This window comes from Coenobita brevimanus, chromosome 27 (assembly GCF_032717465.1).
Source record: "Coenobita brevimanus isolate Jiangsu-jjx chromosome 27, ASM3271746v2, whole genome shotgun sequence".
NCBI lineage: Eukaryota > Metazoa > Arthropoda > Malacostraca > Decapoda > Coenobitidae > Coenobita > Coenobita brevimanus.
The window spans coordinates 1,839,304-1,860,000 of record NC_136980.1 but is presented as its reverse complement, the minus strand read 5'-3'; the positions used below and the strand labels follow the sequence as shown (position 1 = coordinate 1,860,000).

Here is a 20,697-nt window from a genome sequence, read left to right as displayed (position 1 = left end):
TAAATGGTGGTTGGAATGTTGGTTGCGGTAAATGGTGGTTGGAATGTTGGTAGCTTAACCCCATCGCCACCAGACCTATCTCCTACGCTGAATAAAATGATCTGGCGAGAGAGAGAGAGAGAGGGAGAGTAAAAGGGGAATGAGGCAGAGAACAAGATGAGGTATGGAAGAGAGAGAGAGAGAAGGTAATAGCATGTCCCTTAACCCCTTCAGTACGAGGTCTCAGCTGAATAAATATGTCTGGTAGGAATACGAATTTAAAATAAAATATTGAAAATGTTAATATTTAAAAAGAATATGTAAACACGTAACACATTAAAGGTCTAAAAACATTATTATTATTATTATTATTATTATTATTATTATTATTACTACTACTATTACTACTACTATTACTACTGCTACTACTACTAATTATAATTATTATTATTATTATTATTATTATTATTATGATTACTACTACTACTACTACTACCACCACTACCACTACTACTACCACTACTAATACTACTACTACTACTAATAATAATAATAATAAATGCTGTAGTTTTATTATTATTATTATTATCATCATCATCATCCAAACACTCCATCACTCCCCACCAGGTGTTTTATTCTCTATCAGGTGTTTTTAAGTGTTTGAGTTAATATTAATATAAATTCCTTGGATGCGAGCGAAGGCCTATGAATGTGAGTGATGTTCAGCGATATGAGTGGGGACGAAAGTAGGTGAAAAACTTCGGAGAGAGAGAGAGAGAGAGAGAGAGAGAGAGAGAGAGAGAGAGAGAGAGAGAGAATCGTAAACAAGATAGGTAAAAGAAAAAAAAATGAAATAGACGAGAGAGACAGACATTAAAGACAACGAATTGAGAGAGAGAGAGAGAGAGAGAGAGAGAGAGAGAGAGATGCAAAATAGGAAAGATAAACTAGAAAAAGGATGGTATGGAAGACAGACAAAATAGTGGATAGATAAACAGATAGGTAGATAGATATAGATAGATAGATAGACAGCGGAAAGGGAACAGGCAGTGACGGAAATCTGAAAGGGACGGAAGTATAGACGGAAGAGGGAGAAATGGATGAATAGGGAGAGGGAATGTGTGAAGGGCTGTTGAGAGGGGGAGGGAGTAGGGGGAGAGAGAGAGGGGGGGTGAAGAGGGATTGAGTGGATAAAAGAGGGGGTTGAAGAGATTGAGAGGGAGAGGAGTGGAGTGTGAGATGATGGGAGAGAGAGAGAGAGAGAGAGAGAGAGATGGGAAGGTGTGTGTGTGTTTGTGAGAGAGTGTGTGTGTGTGTGTGATGCGAGAGAGAGACAGACAGACAGACAGACCAATGAAAAGAAATCGGAGACAAGAGAGAGACAAGGAAAAAGCATGTGTGTGTGTGTGTGTGAGAGAGAGAGAGAGAGAGAGATTAAAGACAGCGAATTCAGACAAACAGACAGAAAGGGAGAACATAGAGAGGAAGACAGGGAGAGACAAGGGAAGGGAGGCGTATCCAGGAAGGGAGAAAGGGGGATGGAGGGAAGAAGAGGGGGCATAGACAGGGGGGGCAGGGGAGCTAGGACCCCCCCCCTCTTGCCGGCCACCGCAACTGTCCACTACATTAACCACTAAACCCTGAGAGAGAGAGAGAGAGAGAGAGAGAGAGAATGATTAATGAGAAAGGTTGAAAAGACAAAATTACTGAGACTGATTTGGGAGAGAGAGAGAGAGAGAGAGAGAGAGAGAGAGAGAGAGAGAGAGATTTTACTTAAAGAGAGGTTGAAAATAAAATAATTGAGATTGACTTCGTGGTGTGTGTGTGTGAGAGAGAGAGAGAGAGAGAGTGTGTGTGTGTGTGTGTGTATGTGTGTGTGCGAGAGAGAGAGAGAGAGAGAGACCTCAACTGCCCACTATATTAACCACTAAACTCTACCATCCAAGTTGTCACCTCCCTCTCTCTCTCTCTCTCTCTCTCTCGGCTTCCCAATTTCTCCCTCTATTCTCCCTTTATTCCCTCCCTCCCTCCGTCCATTTCCTCCCTTCAGATTCTCCCTCCCTCCCTACCTCCACAGACACACACACACACACACACACACACACACACACACACACACACACACACACACACACACAACTACCCTACTTTCCTCCCTCAACTCCCTTCTTCCTCCAAATCCTCTCTCTCTCTCCCCCTCCCTTCCTTGGAGACTTACTTTCTTTAATTTCTCTCTCTCTCTCTCTCTCTCTCTCTCTCTCTCTCTGAAAATCTTCGTTAATATTTTCTTTATGTTCTTCATTGTTCTTCGTTTTTCTTCGTTAATATTTTTTGTTCTTCATTGTTCTTCGTTAATATTTCCTGTTGTTCGTTGTTCTTCGTTAATATTTTCTGTTCTTCATTGTTCTTCGTTGATATTTTCTGTTCATTGTTCTTCACTATATCTTCGTTAATATTTTCTGTTCTTCATTGTTCTTCGTTAATATTTTGTTCTTTCGTTAATATTTTGTTTTTCATTAATATATTGTGTTCTTCGTTAATATCATCTGTTCTTCGTTAATAATTTCTGTTCGATAGTATTTTGTTCTTCTTTAATATCTTGTTCTTCGTTAATATTTCTGTTCTTCATTGTTCTTCGTTAATATTTTCTGTTCTTCATTGTTCTTCGTTAATATTTTCTGTTCTTCATTGTTCTTCGTTAATATTTCCTGTTCTTCGTTAATATTTTCTGTTCTTCATTAACATTTTCTCAGTTCATGGTTGTTCTTCCATTAATCACACGTGGTATATCAGGCGCCAAGTCGTTCCATATAATTTCGTTTTTTCCTTATTAAAACCCCAGACGATTTTACTCAGCTGATTTTTCTTTCTTTCTTTCTTTCTTTCTTTTTCTTTGAGGTGGGTTACATAGAGCCTTCTACAAAACCCCAAACCCCTTCACACCTAGCGCCTGTATCCCTTTTCCTTCCCTTCAGACGGTTTTCTCTAGCTTAGGGCAGACGGTTTGAGGTGGAGGGGTTAGGTAAGGCCCCGGTTCAACCCCTCCCTCCCTTCAGTATCAGAGAAAAATCGTCTGGAATTAGCAGGGGTAGGATAAGTAGCCGTAGTGCAGGTGTTAAGCACTGGAGAGCCTTCCTGAGAGAGAGAGAGAGAGAGAGAGAGAGAGAGAGCGTGTTTTCTAAGGTTGTCATATCAAGTTAATTTACATTATTATTATTATTATTATTATTATTATTATTATTATTATTATTTTTATTATTATTATTATTATTCGATAAAAAAAGCGCATGTAAATAAAAATCTCTCCCTCCTGTCCTCCTTTCCTCCCCGTATCCCTCCCTCCTTCCCCTCCATTCTCTCTCTGTCTCTCTCTCTCTCTCCCCTTCCCTCCATCCGCCATCTTTCTTTCCCTCCCTCGCCATTCTTCCCTTCTTTCCTCACCCTCTCTTCCTCCCCTTTTCCCTCCCTAATCCGTCTCCTCCCTCCTCTCCCTTCCTCCCTCCCTCTTTCTCCTTCCCCTCCTGTCCCCCTTTTCTCTCCCCCATCTCTCCGTCTCTCCCCTCGTCCCCTCTCTTTCGTCAGCCACCACTACCACCACAGCTACCGCCACCATCACCACTACCACAACTACCGCCACAACACCACAACTACCGCTACCACCACCATTACCGCAACTACCACAACCACTATCACTTTCCCATAGTGCCAATTAAACATGCGATAGATAGAGCGATAGATAAAACCATACTCAAGTTAATAGATTATTACAATGTATATCTAACCACACCCCTTCGCTCTGGGGACACGAATATACTTCTTGCTCTGCTCATGCGGTTGGAGTCAATTTGCGATAGACTGTGGCCCCCAATTCAGAAACACTCGCCTAAGGACCCGTCCGCACCAAAAGCATGCAGGCGCGTAAGGGCTTACAATGACGCAAAATTTACATCTCCGTCGGCATGCATCTGGTGTGGTCGCGCCCTAAGTTAAGTGCTTACAATGACGCAGAATTTACACCCGCGCCAGCACGCATTTGGTGTGGACGCAAACCTAAGTTAAGTGCTTACAATGAGGCAAAATTTACACCGTCGGCTTGCATCTAGTGTGGACGCTACCTAAGGCGAATAAAGCTTGAATGAAACACGTAATATCGGCATACTGTAGAAAAGTAATGAAGGGAATATTAACGTAAACCAATATTTTATAATGTATTTTTTATGCTATTAAATATACTCTTTTCACCTTAACCTGGCTCAGATTTTCGTCCTTTTGGAGTTTGTTTTACGATGCATAGAGACAGAATAAAATAAGGCTATAGCTCTGCGCCCTTTCCGTAGCACTTCTTCGTGACTAGCTTCATCTTCTACGAAGCTCACCGACAGAGTAAGATAATGCTGTGGCGTTGCTTTCATCCCACAGCACTTCTTCGTGACTAGCGTCCTGTTCAACAAAGCTCAGTGGCAGTAAAATAATGCAGTGGCTCTACGTCCTCATTATAGCACTTCTTCGTGACTAACTTCATATTTTACGTAGCTCAGTGGCAGAATAAGATAATGCTATGGCTCTACGCCCTTTCCATAGCACTTCTTCGTGACTAGCTTCAGATTCTGCGTGGCTCAGTGGCAGAATAAATGATGGTGTGACTACGTCCTCTCCATAGCACTTCTTCGTGACTAGCTTCATATTCTGGTGTTAGTCCCTTGTTACAACTCGGCACCAAGATGGAGAGATGGCAATTTTAGGCCAAGTTAGAGTAAAAGGAGTAGCGTAAGACAGAGTTCACCTTAATAACATACCTTAACATTGTCTTGTGTGCTATTTATTTCACTTCAAATAACAACATAATACCCGTAAATAACATAAAGGAGAATATCACCGTATAGATAAGTATTTTCTCATACATAAATAACTTAAATAACATACAGGGAAATATTTGCGTGTACCGTCACATTTTCTTGTGTGCTATTTATTTCACATTGAATAACGACATCATATCCAGAAATAACATAGTATTCTCTTAGACATTATTAATTTCTTTTTCATTACCACACAGCTTGCATAAGTCGATAAAAAATGGATTAAATGGAATCAGTGGAATAAATTGATATATTAGAAAAAGCGGATAAAAACTGAATAAATGGAAAAACAGAATATATATAAATTGAATAAATGGGAAAAAATGGAAGATGGATAAAATGGAATAAGTGGATACAAATGGAATAAGCCGCAAAACTTGGAAATATATTGCTAAAAATGGGAATAAATTGCTGGAGTAGGCTTTACCACAAGAGGGTCAATAAGGACGGATCTTGCGTCATTTTCATGCCGGTGGGGAAATATAATAACGCAGATCTTGACATTATCTCCCTTTATTATCTGTAGAGGTGATTTTAATGGCGGTTTTTTTTTTTTTTTTCCATGCGTCACCTTTTATTTCCGGTGGATTTTCTTCATCTGTCTAAAATCGTCTGGAGGGAGCTGGGGCAGAGGACTGATGTTTTGCTTCTTTATTTCTTTACTTTATTTACGTATCGTTTTTCGTTCTTTTCTCTTTGACTTTTTCATTTTCTTACTGTTTTTCCCCGTCTTCTTTTTCCTTTCTTTCTTTTCCTTTTTTTCTTTTGCCTTTCCTCCTGTTTCTTTTTCTATCTTTTGTCTTTCCTTTTTCTTTCATTTTCTTTTGTCTCCCTTTTTCCTTTTCTTTCATTTTTTCCCCCCTATTTCTTTCATTTTCTTTTTCTTTTTCCATTTCCTCTTTTTCCTCTTTATTCTGCCACAGGGGTAATTAATATAGCCTTTTACCTTCTTTTTTTTTCTTCAATAAAGTCGTCTGCTTTTATCCGTACCTAAAGTCAGTTTATATGTAACTTGGCGCAGATCTTCGTCCTTTTGTTGCCTATTTCCCGGAGCTCAGTGGCATTAAGAAAACACTCATCATCAGCACTTCTTCGTGACTAAGCACCATAATCTAGTGCATGTCTGTTCCTCCATCTCAACGTTGGAGATGGAGAGATGGCAATTTTTCGCCTGGTTAAGGTGAACAGAATATGATTTATGATAACAAACTTCCCTGCAATTTTTTCTTTATTTATTTAAAGTTAACAGAGTCTAATAGGCCTACTCCTTTATTGATTTTTCTTTTATTTTATTTATTGCAGATTACAAACTTTCCTCTAATTTTATCTTGTATTTATGTAAAGTGAACAGTTTAATTATCACCCCATTTATTGATTTTATTATTTTTATTTATTACAAACTTTCCTGTAATTTACCTTTTATTTATTTAAAGTGAACAGTCTAAATATGAACCACTTTATTGATTATTTATTTATTTATTTTATTGCTGGTACAGTCGCCTCAAGAAGTGATGGCAGAGTACCCAGAAGTGTTCGGTCAGTCAGCTCCCTTATTGATTTTTATTTTATTTATTTATTTATTTATTTATTTATTTTATTGCTGGTACAGTCGCCCCAAAAAGTGATGGCAGAGTACCCATAAGTGTTCGGTTAGTGCACATACAATAGGCTAGTCTTCGTTCAGCCAGTACAGAGTGATCGAAATATTCTGAAACCCGGCCATGATTTAAAGGAACAACTTTTTAATATATGAGAGAGGGAGGGGGAGACTGAGGATGCGATGAGGGGATGGAGTGGAGAAGCATATGGGAGACCGGCTAGGAGAGTGTGAGTGAGGTGGAGGGGGGGAGAGGGAGGGGAAGGCCAAGGATGAGGTGGAGGGATGGAATGGAGAGGTCTATATGAGAGCGGGGTGTGAGCTGGAAGCGGGGCAGTGAAATGGCGGGGGACAGGGCGACATGGAGGCGATTTGATTGTGGCCACCCCTTACGGGATTAACGCGTCTGGCAATAGAACACCGGTAGATAGACAGAGACTTTTTAATATCGTGTATAATTATCAGTCTTGAATGTCGTGTTTCATTATTGGTCTTGAAAATTATTTATGGTTCTGAAAAAATATGTATATCTTGTTATACATCTACAATAAAAGAGAATATTTCATTAAGGTGTAATATTTTCGTATGCCTAGACCTTAACACCTCCTTATGAGCGATTTATTTTGCCTATAGTATTCCCTGGTGCAGTATTCTCTTCCGTATTTTACTTGGGACCATATACTGTATTAGCGTTTCCATAGACCGTAACATATCCTCAGCAGCGATTTATTTTTATATTTTTATATACTACAGTAAGGTGTAATACTGATATGTTAATTAATATACTCTTCTGTATCCTACCTTCATTGTTTGCATAGACCGTAACACCTCTTCCTTAGCGATTTATATTTTGTCACGCATGAGCATTTCCTGGTGTAAAATTCGCTAGGGCTATATTCTTGTTTCCATACACCGTAAAACCTCCGTCTGAGCGATTTAGTTTGCCAGTCACGCCATAGTATTCCCCTGTATAATATTCTCTTCTCTATTTTTCTGAGAACTATGAACTGTATTGTCGTAACTCCTCCTCCTGATCGATTTATTTTGCCTGTCACACCTGAGAATTTCCGGATATATTATTTTCCTCGAGACCTTGATTAGAACCATGATCTGTATTGTCGTCTGCCCTGACACCTTCTCCTGAGCGATTTATTTATTTATTTATTTTTTTTTCATGTCGCCTCAGAACTTTAATATTTTCCTTTACATCTGATCTTAATTAACTGTATTGTCGTCTGCCCTAACACCTCCTCCTGAGCGATTTATTTTGTATGTCAGGCCTTACAGTTTTAATATTTTCCAGACATCTTGCCTTGATTAGAACCATGAACTGTATTTTCTCCCTTAACACCTCCTCCTGAGCGATTTATTTTGCCTGCCTCGCCTAAGAATTTCCAGACACTTTAACCGCTTCAGTACAAGGACGTGATTTTTTTGTTGTGTTTTTGCTTCACCCAGACGATTTTCCTCAGCATAGGAGTGGAGGGGTTAGTGGGGCTGTAACTAACCCCTCCCGTTCGAAAACCCTTCCCGAAAATCAGAAAAAAACGTCTGAGATGGGAGAGCGGCCTTCTGTAAGCTAGAGAAAACCGTCTGCTGATAGGAGGACGGTTTAGTAGTGAAGGGGTTAAGGAGGGTTGGATGTAAGCCCCTTGTGCCATAAAAATCCACCTTCATGCTGAATAAAATCGTCTGGAGAGGAGAGCGGCCTTCTGTAGGTTAGAGAAAACCGTCTGGGGATAGGAGGACGGTTTAGTAGCGAAGGGGTTAGTGAGGGTTTAATCTAAGCCCCTTATGCCATGAAAATCCCCTTGTACGCTGAATAAAATCGTCTGGAGAGGAGAGCGGCCTTCCCTTAAATTACAGAAAACCGTCTGGGGATAGGAGAACGGTTTAATAATGAAGGGGTTAATGTGGGTTGAGTCTAAGCCCCTTGTGCCATAAAATCCCCCTTAATGCTGAAGGAAATGGTCAAGAGAGGATAGCGGCCTTCTGTAAGTCAGAGAAAACCGTCTGGAGATAGGAGGACGGTTTAGTAATGAAGGGGTTGGTGAGGGTTGAATCTAAGCCCTTTCTACTTTAAAAATCCCCGTCTGCTGAATAAAATCGTCTGGAGAGGAGAGTGGCCTTCCCTTACCTTACAGAAAACCGTCTGGAAATAGGAGGACGGTTTAGTAATGAAGGGGTTGGTGAGGGTTGAATCTAAGCCCTTTCTACTTTAAAAATCCCCCTCTATGCTGAATAAAATCGTCTGGAGAGGAGAGCGACCTTCTGTAAGTTAGGGGAAACCGTCTGGAGATAGGAGGACGGTTTAGTAATGAAGGGGTTAGTGAGGGTTGAATCTAAGCCCCTTGTGCCCTAAAAATCCCCGTGTACGCAGAATAAAATCGTCTGGAAAGGAGAGCGGCCTTCTCTTAAATTTCAGAAAACCGTCTGGATAGGAGGACGGTTTAGCAATGAAGAGGTTAAGGAGGGTTGGATCTAAGCCCCTTGTGCCATAAAAATTCCCTTCCTTTACGCTGAAGAAAATCGTCTGGAGAGGAGAGCAGCCTTCCCTTAAATTACAGAAAACCGTCTGGAGATAGGAGGACGGTTTAGCAATGAAGGGGTTAAGGAGGGTTGGATCTAAGCCCCTTGTGCCATAAAAATTCCCTTCCTTTACGCTGAAGAAAATCGTCTGGAGAGGAGAGCAGCCCTCCCTTAAATTTCAGAAAACCGTCTGGAGATAGGAGAACGGTTTAGCAATGAAGGGGTTAAGGAGGGTTGGATCTAAGCCCCTTGTGCCATAAAAATCCCCTTCCTTTACGCTGAAGAAAATCGTCTGGAAAGCAATAATGATATAAAAATGACTCGTACTGAAGGGGGGAGTAGAGAGCGAGTGGATTTTATTTAGGAGAATAAAAATAAATAAAATGAAATAAATAAAATAAAAATCGTCTGTCATAAGCTTTTTTTTTTTTTCGCATCTAGAACTTTTTATTGAAATTTTTATTGTTTGTTTTTTTATAATATACTTTTTTTGGTGCCTTTGGTTTTTCTTGAATGCGGTAAAAAATTGTTTGCCTTTAGGAGAAATGATAATAATAATAATAATAATAATAATAATGATAATAAAAAGAGTAGTAGTAGTGATAGTAATGATAGTATTAATAATAATAATAATAATAAAACAGATCCATATAAATTCGCCGCTAAAAAGCTAAAGTTGATTAGAGAAAATAAGTCGCTAAGGAGGTGGCGTTACGGATTTTCCTAAGTGAAAGAGGATAAGGCCTTATTTTTTTTTTTTTTTTATTAGACAAAGTAAATCGATATGGAAGAGGCGTCAAGAATTTTCATAAGTGAGGGAGAGTACCGTCTTAAATAAATCGCTGAGGAAGAGGCATTACGAATAAGTGAATTTTCCAGAGTGAGAGAGAATACGGTTAAATAAATCGCTTAGGAAGAGACGTTACGAATTTTCCCAAGTGGGAGAGAATACAGTCTTAAATAAATCGCTGAGGAAGTGGCGTTACGTATTTTCCTAAGTGAGAGAGAAAACCGTCTTAAATAAATCTCTTAGGAAGCGACGTTACGGATTTTCCTAAGGGGGAGAGAGAATACGATCTTAAATAAATCGCTGAGGAGGTGACGTTACAAATTTTCCTAAGTGAGAGAGCATACGGACTTAAATAAATCGCTTAGGAAGAGACGATACGGGTTTTCTCGAGATGATACGGCTTAGTTTTTTCCTTTTCTTACTTTACCTTTTTAACTTTTGTATTTATTTTTTATTTCTTCCCTCTAATAATGTTTTCTCGGCCCCGCTAGACGATTTTTTTCATTATTATTATTATTTTTTTCGGACTGGAGGGGTTAGGAGGGAACGATTTTGCGCGTTTCTGGCCTTGGGTTCCTTCTTCCTTGTATTAAAACAAAATATATATGGCCTTCATTAACCCCTTCACTGCGAGGCTCATCCCTTGACTGAAAGAAAGAGTCTGGAGGTAGCAAGGAAATTATTATTATTATTATTATTATTATTATTGTTATTATTATTATCATCATCATCATAATCATCATCATTATTATCATCATCATTACTACTACTACTGCTACAATTTCTCATTTTTATTATTATTATTATTATTATTTTCGGAGTGAAGGTAATAACATATATACCTTGCTTAAGTACAGTAATATAAAGAAAAATATTACTTTGAATAATAGACGGGAGAATATTGCTTTAAATAATAGACGGGAGAATATTACTATGTTTCAATAAATATACAGAAGAATAAATACCCAATAGCAGGAGTATTACCCGTGTTTTTTTAAATATTATACACGAAAATATTATCCTTCCTTATATAATATACAGAATACTTTAATAATATACAAGGGAACATTATCATACTTAAATAATGGAAGGGAGAGTATTAGATGTATGTGGGTGCAGGAAAATACTGTATACCGATATTCCCCGTGTGTGTGTGTGTGTGTGTGTGTGTAATTTTGTATGGACGGGCCTTGAATTTGGCTTTTTTTTTGGGGGGGGGAACATTCTTGCGGGCTTATGGCCTTTGGTTCCTTCTTCCTTGTGTTAAAGAAAAAAAATCTTAATATTGTGTTTCTCTAAAATATTCAACGCCATAACGATAAGTATATTCGTGTTATCGCCGTTCGTGTTATCGCTATTCGTGTTATCGCCATTCATGTAATCGTTATTCGCGTTATTCTTTGTGTTATCGCTAGTCGTGTTATTCTTTGTGTTATCGCTAGTCGTGTTATTCTTTGTGTTATCGCTAGTCGTGTTATTCTTTGTGTTATCGCTAGTCGTGTTGTCGCCATTCGTGTTATCGCTAAACCGGAGAATTATCGCAAACGAAGATTAGAACACCTCCAATTAGCACCTACGTCACCGGAAGTCTCGCTCCAGGTGTGCAGAATCGTAAGGTGGGAATGAGAAGAAAATTTAGACATTATTGTAAATCTTTATCGTCCTAATAAAAAGGAAAGAAAACAAATTGTACGGAAAGCTACAGTTCGTCCACTTTAACTTGACAAAAATTTTCGTCCTTTTTGCGGCTTATTTCACGTAGCTCAGCGGCAGAAGAGGGCGATATTGTGGCTTTCTACGTCCTTCCTGTTGCACTTCTTCGTGACTAGCATCTTACACTTGTCTTAAATTTATTGCCTTACCCTCAGCATTGTCAATTTCTGGCCAGTTTGAAGTGAGTGGAGTATAGTAATTTCTCGTCGGATACGGATGCTCCCTAATACCTCTCCCTTAGCGATTTGTTTTTATTTTTTGGATACGACTGGTTAATATCCCTTTGTACGGCGATGTTTGAAGGATTTATATAACTGGACAGGAAATGTGTAATAAGCAAAAATAAATCGCTGAGGAAGAGGTGTTACGGAGCTTCCTTAACCGACGGCGGGGGGGGGGTTAGAACTCTCTCTCTCTCATATTTAGTGCTAGAAAATCCATCATAAATCACTTTCCGGTGGTGGTGATTAGGACAGTATTCTAATCGGCGTACGGTACTTAACAGCTCTTCCTTAGCGATTTATTTTTTGCATATCACGCCGTTTTTATACTCATGTCCTTATACAGCATCAAATCAAGGTGTAATAGTCAAAATAAATCGCTTAGGGAAATTTGTCACCAGGCTGCAGTGCCACCCGAAATACGAAGCGTAATTTATTTCATCCGAAAATTACGTATAGGGGTGAAGGAGGATCATAAAATAATTCGCTACGTGAAAGGTGCAACGGGACCACTAGCCCCCATATCTCTCCCCGTCTCCCCCCGTCTGTCTGTCTCTCTGTCTACCTCAGTCCAGTTTGATGAAGTTTGTGTAGAAGAGGCTGGGGTTAATCTGTACTCTCTCTCTCTCTCTCTCTCACTGCTCTTTTCCATTCCTCACAGTTATTCTCAGTTTCTCATTCATCTCCTTCTCTGACAGTCAGTTATTACTCGTCCCCTTTCCACCCGACAGTCACATCAACTCACTTCAGGCTCTGTTGATTCCCTTCTTCCCCATTTCCATCCTTATAGTCACTTCCTCCCCCCTCTGACTCATACCCCCCCTCCCGTCCCACTGTCATATCACTCACTCTGCCAGTCACTCTTGCAGTCATTCTATTCCTCTTTGATATTCTCTCTCTCTCTCTCTCTTTCTCCATGGTTATATATTCACTCTTTCTCGCCTTTCCCCGATCTAAAAGTCACGCCTTCTCGATTTCATCCACTCTATCAGTCACTCTTAGTCTCCCGGTCACTCAAGCAGTCATTCTGTTCCTCTTTGGTGTCCCCTCTTTGATCCAGATTAAGTATTCACCCTTTTTCCCCCCTTTTCTCTCCCTTTCACCCTTTCTCAATGCCCTCCACTCTGCCAGTCACCCTCATTCTCGCATCCACAGTTAATCACAGTCACTCTTCTCACTCTGACAGTCACTTTTGGTTAGCTTTCCGTATCACCCAGTCACTTTCTTCCTAGCAATCAATACTCTCTCTCTTTCTGCTGTACTAGGCCATCTTTTCCCTAAACTTGTCGGAATTCCAGAGTGTTGGATGTGTGGGGAAGTTTTTATTTTTTATTTATTTTTTTCATTTTCTGTTGTTTTGATATTATGGGCTGGGAACCGCGAGGCGCTTTGCCATTAGTCTTTCCCTCCCCTCCTTTATATGTGACTCCCTCCCGCCTTGTTCTAAGCAGTTACCACCTCTTCTCCCTTCTTTCCAGTCACTCCTGCCCTCCCTCCCTTCCAGTCACTCGCTCCCGCTCTCCCTTCCAGTCACTCCCTCCCTCCCTTCCTTTCCTTCCAGTCATTCCCTCCCTTCCTTCCAGTCACTCTCTCCCGCTCTCCCTTCCAATCACCCCCTTCCGCCCTCCCTTCCTTCCAGTCACTCCCTCCTTTATACCAGTCACTCCCCCTTCTCTCCATCCCTCCCCACTAGTCATTCCCTCTCTTTTTACCAGTCATTCCTCCCTTCCTCGTCCCGGTCACTCCCTCCCTCTATACCAGTCATTCCCTCCCTGTCAGTTCCTCCCTCAATCCCAGCCTCTCGCTCCCTCCCTGTTTCATACCCAGCTCTCTCCCTTTCCGCTCAAACAGTCGCTCCCTCTCCCTTCGTTGCTCCCAGTTACTCCCTGCCCGCGCTCTCACTACTCCTCCCTTCCCTTCCCACCACTTACCTGCTGGCTGCCCCAATTACCACTCCACTGCCAGGCTTCAGTGTGTATATACAACCACTCACTCTCACTGCTCTGCCTGTCACTCTCGCACTTTATTCCAGTCACGCTATCCCGCTCTGACAGTCACACTCAGTCATATTTTGCTCTGACAGTTACTTTTACCCCCCCATCCCTCCCAGTTCCTCATCAGTTTACATTTACTGTGCCGTGGGTATAGTAGTATTTCACTGTTTTCACTGCATCACCTCTGCAATCACCCCACGTCACTGTGCCATAGCATCCCCTGCTCTACCATCGCTAATGTACCGCATGATACTATTCAATTACTGTGCCGCCACACCTCAGCTCTGCGCTACTGCAGCCGTGCGTCACTGTACCGCCAACGTTACTGTGTTTCCCCTGTCACAACCCTCCATAACTGTGCCATGTACTACTGGCGTGCCAGCACCGTAGGCTGTGTTAATACCTCCACCACGCACTGTGCCACTGCCTAACCAGTTACTTTTCCACCCCACACACCGTGCTGCCTGCCACCACTGTTACCTCCCATTACTGCTCTGACACCAGTGATGTATTCCGTGTGCCATCACTAATGTCTGCCACCACCACGCCGTCTTCCATCACTGTACCACACAACACTGCCCCCTGTACCTACCTCTGCCGGACCTGCCGACGAAGCGCAGATCGTTGAATTTTGCCACCTGGTTCTTCATGACGGCGGAGTTGTTCCTCAGCTCGCCGCAGAAGTTCTCGTCGTTGCCTGCCCTGATGGTGACGATGGTGCCGTCCTTCACGTCGTCCAGCGCCACCACCTTGAACGACATGGGCAGGGACTTGTTGGAGCGCCAGTGTGAGGGCAGCGCCGTGCACAGGATGTTGGGGGCGCCCGTCTTGATCAGCTCGCCGGGGTGCTCAGTGCCGCCGCCCAGCCCGCCCAGGCCGCCCACCTCCGTCGCCATATCGCCAGCGGTGCCCCACGCCACCGTCATCAGGCCGCGCGGGTCGCCGGCGCCGGCATGGGGAGCCACGGCGGCGGTACCCCGCCCGCTGCCACCACACACCAGCCCCCTGCCCAAGTGCCCGCCGCTGCCGCCACCAACACTAACACCCACACCGCCCGCACCCGCACGCGGCCACCCACCAGGCGCAGCCCTCCCGCCCAGCGCCTGCGACGCCCGAGGCTGCGGCCACGCACCCGCTGCGGCCCGATCACATACCACGCTGACCGCCGCCGACCGCAGTTGAGGTGTTGCACCCGCCGTCAGACCTCACGCCTGCCGCGGCCGCCGGCAGGATGCCCGGGGCGCGGCGGAGGCTGCAGGTAAGGTTGCGGCTGCGGAGCGGCACAGGTCAAGGCGGTGCGGGTTGCCTGGTATCCCGGCACCGCTACAGTCCTGCACCAGCTGTACCGCCACAGCCGAGGTGTACCCGCACACCACACACTGTTCACAATGAGATAGGCACCGGGATTGTGACGGCGACGGGTGTTGCGTGTCGTGTTAGTCTGGGACAGTGTTTGTTTGTGGTGGCGTGGCGTGCTGGCCTTCTCAGTGCAGCACAGAACACAACACACCTGACACACACACCTGCCCAGCTCCACACACCTGACCTCCACACACTGACACCGTGTGGATTTGCCTGGTTTTGCGTGTGCCACTTGACCCACTCCACTGCACGCAAAATCCAAAACCGCAATGATGGCGCCACACACACATACACAGAGGCCTGGGTGCGAGTGTTAAAAGAAGAACACGCACACACGCACGCACACGCAACCAGAGAGTGCGTGAGTGAGTGAGTGAGTGAGTGGTAAGTGTGACAGGTCCGGGCGGCTTGGCGGGGTGAGGATGACTGACTGGTTGGTGTGAGGGGTGAGAGGGGGTGTGTGAGGGGATAGGGGAGGGGTGAGGGGTGGGGAGGGGGGTGAGGGAAGCTGCCACCCCGACGGGCAACCGCGCGGTGAACCCAAACCTCGTCCGAACACCTACACGCAGCCACCACCACCACCACGCCGGCGATTTTTCACCTCCTACCCCCGCCCCTATCCCCCCTATCCCCTCCACCCCTATCCCCTACCCTCCCCAGTCCCTCCCACACCATCCCAGGCCGCGGTGGGATAGGGATGGGGATGGGATGGGAAATAAATACCCCAGGAATAAACGCTGGATGGGGAAAAAAATGGATCTGGATTTTTCCCCGCCTTTTCCCCGCCTTCGCACGCCGCCCGGAGACTCGATTGACTCTATCATTACCGCCCACCCGGAGCCTGAGTTTCCACACGTCGCGTCACAGCGCCCAGAACGCACCCCCCCCCCTGTCCTCCTCCTCCATCTCTCCCTCCTCTCTCTCCCTCTCTCCAGTGTGTCTAAGAAATGTATCTGCTGTTTTATTTTGCGGACGTCGCGCGAAGAGGAGCAGCCAGAGAGAGAGAGAGAGAGAGAAAGTGGATACGTAGGAGGATAGGGACACGGGTGGAAGAAAGGATGATGTAGAGAGAGAGGGGGGGGAGGATAGGAAGAGGCGCGGGGAAGAAAGGATGAAATTGAGAGAGAGAGAGAGGAAATAAGAAAGAAGAGTTTCCCCCTCTCTCTTGCTCAATTACTGAGGGTGAAAATGTAAAAAAAAAAAATCAGGGACCCCCAAAAGCAAAAATAAAAAACTGAGAATTCAAAATAAAAATACAAATTCATACATACAAAAATCTAGGAACTAAAAAAAAAATATTTGTTTTTCAAAATATATGTTTGAAGAAATACACAGGTATGTATATGTATGTTTGTATATGTAAAAATGTATATGGAGGAATAAAGATAAAAAAATGAAATACATATATATATAAAACTAGGAAGCGCTAAAAATGAGAGAGAGAGAGAGAGAGAGAGAGAGAGAGAGAGAGAGAGAGGCTGGGAGTATGTGGCAACCGTGGTAACCGCGTGTGGGCCAATCAGCTCACCGCTACACACCTCAAACCACGCCCACAACGCACACACGCACATACACACACACGCACACATACACACACACACACCACCTCTCCTCCCTCCACCTAGTCCCTCCCCCGGCCCCTCCCCCTCCTCCTCCTCCCCTTCAGGAAAAAGAAAGACATTAAATATTTACCATGATTTTTGACTTCACTCTTTGATTTCTGAATGGAAAATTGAGCTTGTGAGGAGAGCCGGCTTCCCTCCATCCCTCCCTCCCTCCCTCCTCCTGCTCCTCTCCATCCTGCTTCTTTCTTCCAGGTCCCCCTCTTCCTCCATCCATCCTACCCATTCGCCATCCCTCCTGTCCTTCTCTTCTTTCCTTCATTCCCTCGTCTTTTTCTCTCCTTTCCTTCTTTCCATCTCAGTCAGTCTCCTATCCCCCCTTTCCCCTCCCTTTTTCCCCCCTCCTCTTTCCCTCACTCTCTCCATCCTTCTCTCCTCCATTCCCTCATCTTTTTCCTACACCCTTTTTCCTCCCTCTTCTCCATTCTTATATCCTTTCCTCCCTTTCTTATTCCTCTCCTTCTCCTCTTTTCTTCTGTCCATTCTTCTTTTTCCCTCCTCTCTTCTTCTCCGTCTGCTATCCCTTTTTTTTGTAGCTTCTGTCTCCTTCCTTCCTTCCTTCCTTCCTTCTCCCCTTCCTTCCTTCCTTCCTTCTCCCCTTCCTTCCTTCCTTCCTTCCTTCTCCTCTTCCTTCCCTTTCTCTTCTCTTACTCCAACTCTTTCGGTAACTGATATTTTTACTTTCAGTGCCTCTCTCTCTCTCTCTCTCTCTCTCTCTCTCTCTCTCTCTCTCTCTCTCTCTGTGTTTATCCAAATTTTCAATATTTGTAAAGAACGTGCCATTAGTCTTCAGGGCAGACATTTTTCCATACATTCTTATTACTAGCCAGACAATTTATCATTTATTTAATTATTTATTTATTTATTTAAGACTAGGGAAAATCTCGCACGGACAGGTTTTTGGAAAGACCCCCTTTTTCTTTTTCAGTTCGTTTGCTATAGATTTTTTTTTTACTCCTGACAGACGATTTTTCTCATAGGGAAATCTTATGGAAGGGGTTTTTGCAGCACCAGTTTCCTCGTCAGTTTTATTTTGTTTTTTTTTTATCATGTTTTCTGTTTTCGAAGTTTCATTGTTTCATCGTCTGTTTCTCAATGTATTGGTGTTTCAGAGAGTCTCCATCATTTTTTTTTTTTTTAATCGAAAAGTCCATTAGTTTTTTCAGTTGTTTTGTTTTTTTTTCAGTTTGTCTTATTTCGTCAGTAATTTCTTTTTCCTTTTTGGTTGTTGTCTTTTTTTTTCGTCAGTAATTTATTTTTTTTTCTTTTTTTTAGTTTCTGTCTTTTGTCAGTAATTTCTTTTTCTTTTTTTCCTTTTTAATTTCTATCTTTTAATTCGTCAGTAATTTCTTTCTTTCCTTTTTTAGTGTCTATCTTCTTTTATTTCGTCAGTAATTTCGGTTTTTTTTTCTTTTTTAGTTTCACATATTTCATTCCTTTTTTTTTTTTTAATTTCCATCTTTTATTTCGTATTGTCTTGGTGTATTCTTGCTGGTAGACTCTAATAGACCTTCGCGTGGTGGTCCCTTCTCCAGTCCACCGTCCTCCTTTCCGGGGATAGGGAGGGGGTTGAGGGATGCGTGTTTAACCAGGCACTGGGGCCGCCGCGTTATTTCAGTGCCACCACGTGAAGGCGTCCCTCTCCTGCGCTCCCGTTGTAGGGGGAAATGGACCTTTTTTTCTCTGCAAATATATACCGCTCTTTCTTCTCATCCTCTTTTTCTTCTTCCTCCTCCTCCTTCTCCTCCTCCTCCTCCTCATCATCATCATCATCATCATCTTTCTCCCCTCCTCCTCCTCCTCCTCATCATCATCATCATCATCATCATCATCATCATCATCATCATCTTTCTCCCCTCCTCCTCCTCTTCTTCTTCTTTTCTTCTCCTCCTCCTCCTCCTCCTCCTCCTCCTCCATCAGGCGAATTCTCATATGGTACGGGTACAGCTCAGTCAGCGTTATCAGTGTTTATCCTGCATCACTTATTCATTTCCAACTCCCACTGCCACGCCCACACCAGCAGACCAAGCCGTACCTGCAACACGTAAAATACCACCATGGTTGTTCAGTCTGTATATGGATGGGGGTATAAAAGAGGTACAAGGTAGGGCAGTGGATGTTGGAGCGGTCTTAGTTCTGAGAGAGGACAGCGTTTGGAAACTCCCTGTACTGTTGTTTGCAGATGATACTGTGTTGATAAGTGAAGACGAAGGGGAGCTGTAAGGCTTTGTGAATGAGTTTGGGAAAGTGTGGAAGAAACGGAATCTAAAAGTGATTGTAGGGAAGAGTAAAGTTACGGTCCTCGAGAGAAGTGAAGTCGCTGAATTTACAGTGAGGTTGGATGAGGAAGAGGAAACTATGAGTGTGTTAAGTACTTGGGTAGTGTGATGTGTAAGGAAGTTTGGAGGATGAAGTGCTTGAGAGGGTACAACAAGGAAGAAAGGTTGCTGGTTCTTTGAATGCAGTGATAAGAGACAGGAAAGTGAGAATGAAAGCAAAAAAGTCGCTGCATGATAGTGATACCAGCTCTAACTTGTGGAAGTGAAGCTTGGACCTTGTTGGAAGGACACAAATCAAGAGTGAGAGCAGTGGAAATGAGTTATTTGAGAGGAGCCTGTGGAGTCACATGGAGAGACAGACTGACAAATGAGGAAGTGAAGGAGAGTTGTGGTGTGGATGTGGTAGAAAGTGTTAGGAAAAATACATAGAGGTGGTTTGGCCATGTGGATAGGACGGAGAGCGGGAGACTAACGAAGCGAGTGTATGTGATGTGAGGGGGAAGGGAGGGGTAGGCCAAGGATGAGATGGAGTGGAGAGGTTTATGAGTGAAGGGTGGTGTGAGCTGGGGGGAGGGCACTGGAATGGCAGGGGACAGGGCGACATAGAGGCGATTTGTTTGTGGTCACCCCTTACGGGATTAAGGCGTCTGGCAATAAATAGATAGAAAGATAGATAGACGAATTAATAATGAAGCGTTATGTGCAGACCACCTTGTATTTAAATAGAGGAGGAAGTAGGGAGAGAGAAATAGGACGAGGAAGAGAGGAGGGGAGGGAGGAAGAGGAAGGGAAAGTGAGGAAAAGCAGGGTGAACGTAGAAGAGAAGGAGGGAGAGAAAGAGTGGGAGAGGAGGATGAAGAAAGGAAGAGAGGGGAAGGAGGAAGAGGAGGGAAAGTGAGGAGAAGAAGGAGGGTGGACGTAGGAGAGGAGGGAGAGGAAGTGAAGAAAGGAAGAGAGGAGAGGGAGGGTGAAAGAAGGAGAAGAGGAGGGAGAGAAAGAGTGGAAGAGAAGGTGGGGGAAGGAAGAGAAAAGGAGAAGAAGAAAGAGGGTGAAAGAAGGAGAGAGAGGGAAAAGAGGAGGTGGAGGGAGGGAAGGCAGGAACAGAAGAGAAAGCTTGTATGTAGGAGAGAAGGAGGAAGGAACAAGGGAGAGTGAGGAGAAAGAAGAGGAAGAGACAGAAGAGAAGGAAGAAGAGAGAAAGAGGTAAAGGAAGAAGCCGAAAATAAAGAAAAATTAGCATAAATAAAAAGGCAGTAAATTAGGAGAAAAAAAATGAGATAATTATGAGAGAAGAATAATTAAAAGGTATAATGTCAGGTGAGAGAGAGAGAGAGAGAGAGAGTCGTGATCCTAGTAAAAAGAGGTAAGAGGAGTATATGAAACTGTAGGGGAGAGAGAGAGAGAGAGAGCACAGGAGAAATATAGAAAAACCGCCTTCACGACTCTCTCTCTCTCTCTCTCTCTCTCTCTCTCTCTCTCTCTCTCTCTCTCTCTCATTAAAGAAAAAAGTCACATTCAGCACATCAAAAGCAAATCCACATCATGCTTAATAAGAGAGAAAAAAAAAGAGAGAGAGAAAAGAAAGAAAGAAAGAAAAGCAATTAATTTGTCTTGAAATGTTTCCCTCTTGTTCTTATTACTTTTCTTTTTCTTTTTTTGATTTTTTACTGATTTATTTTTTTACTCTCTCTCTCTCTCTCTCTCTCTCTCTCTCTCACCTTTCCCCTGGCTAAGTACGATTAAGAAATTGTTTGT

General features: G+C 43.3%; 1 protein-coding gene across 1 annotated transcript in view; it reads right to left on the bottom strand.

Moving 5' to 3' along the window:
• LOC145394385 (uncharacterized) overlaps positions 1-14,605 on the bottom strand; it is a 57,705-nt gene extending 43,100 nt beyond the window's left edge. The window contains exon 1 of the mRNA XM_080268257.1: positions 14,272-14,605. Coding sequence (XP_080124383.1) covers positions 14,272-14,605 — 334 coding nt within the window. The remainder of the gene's footprint in view (positions 1-14,271) is intronic.
• Between the last annotated feature and the right edge of the window lie 6,092 nt (positions 14,606-20,697).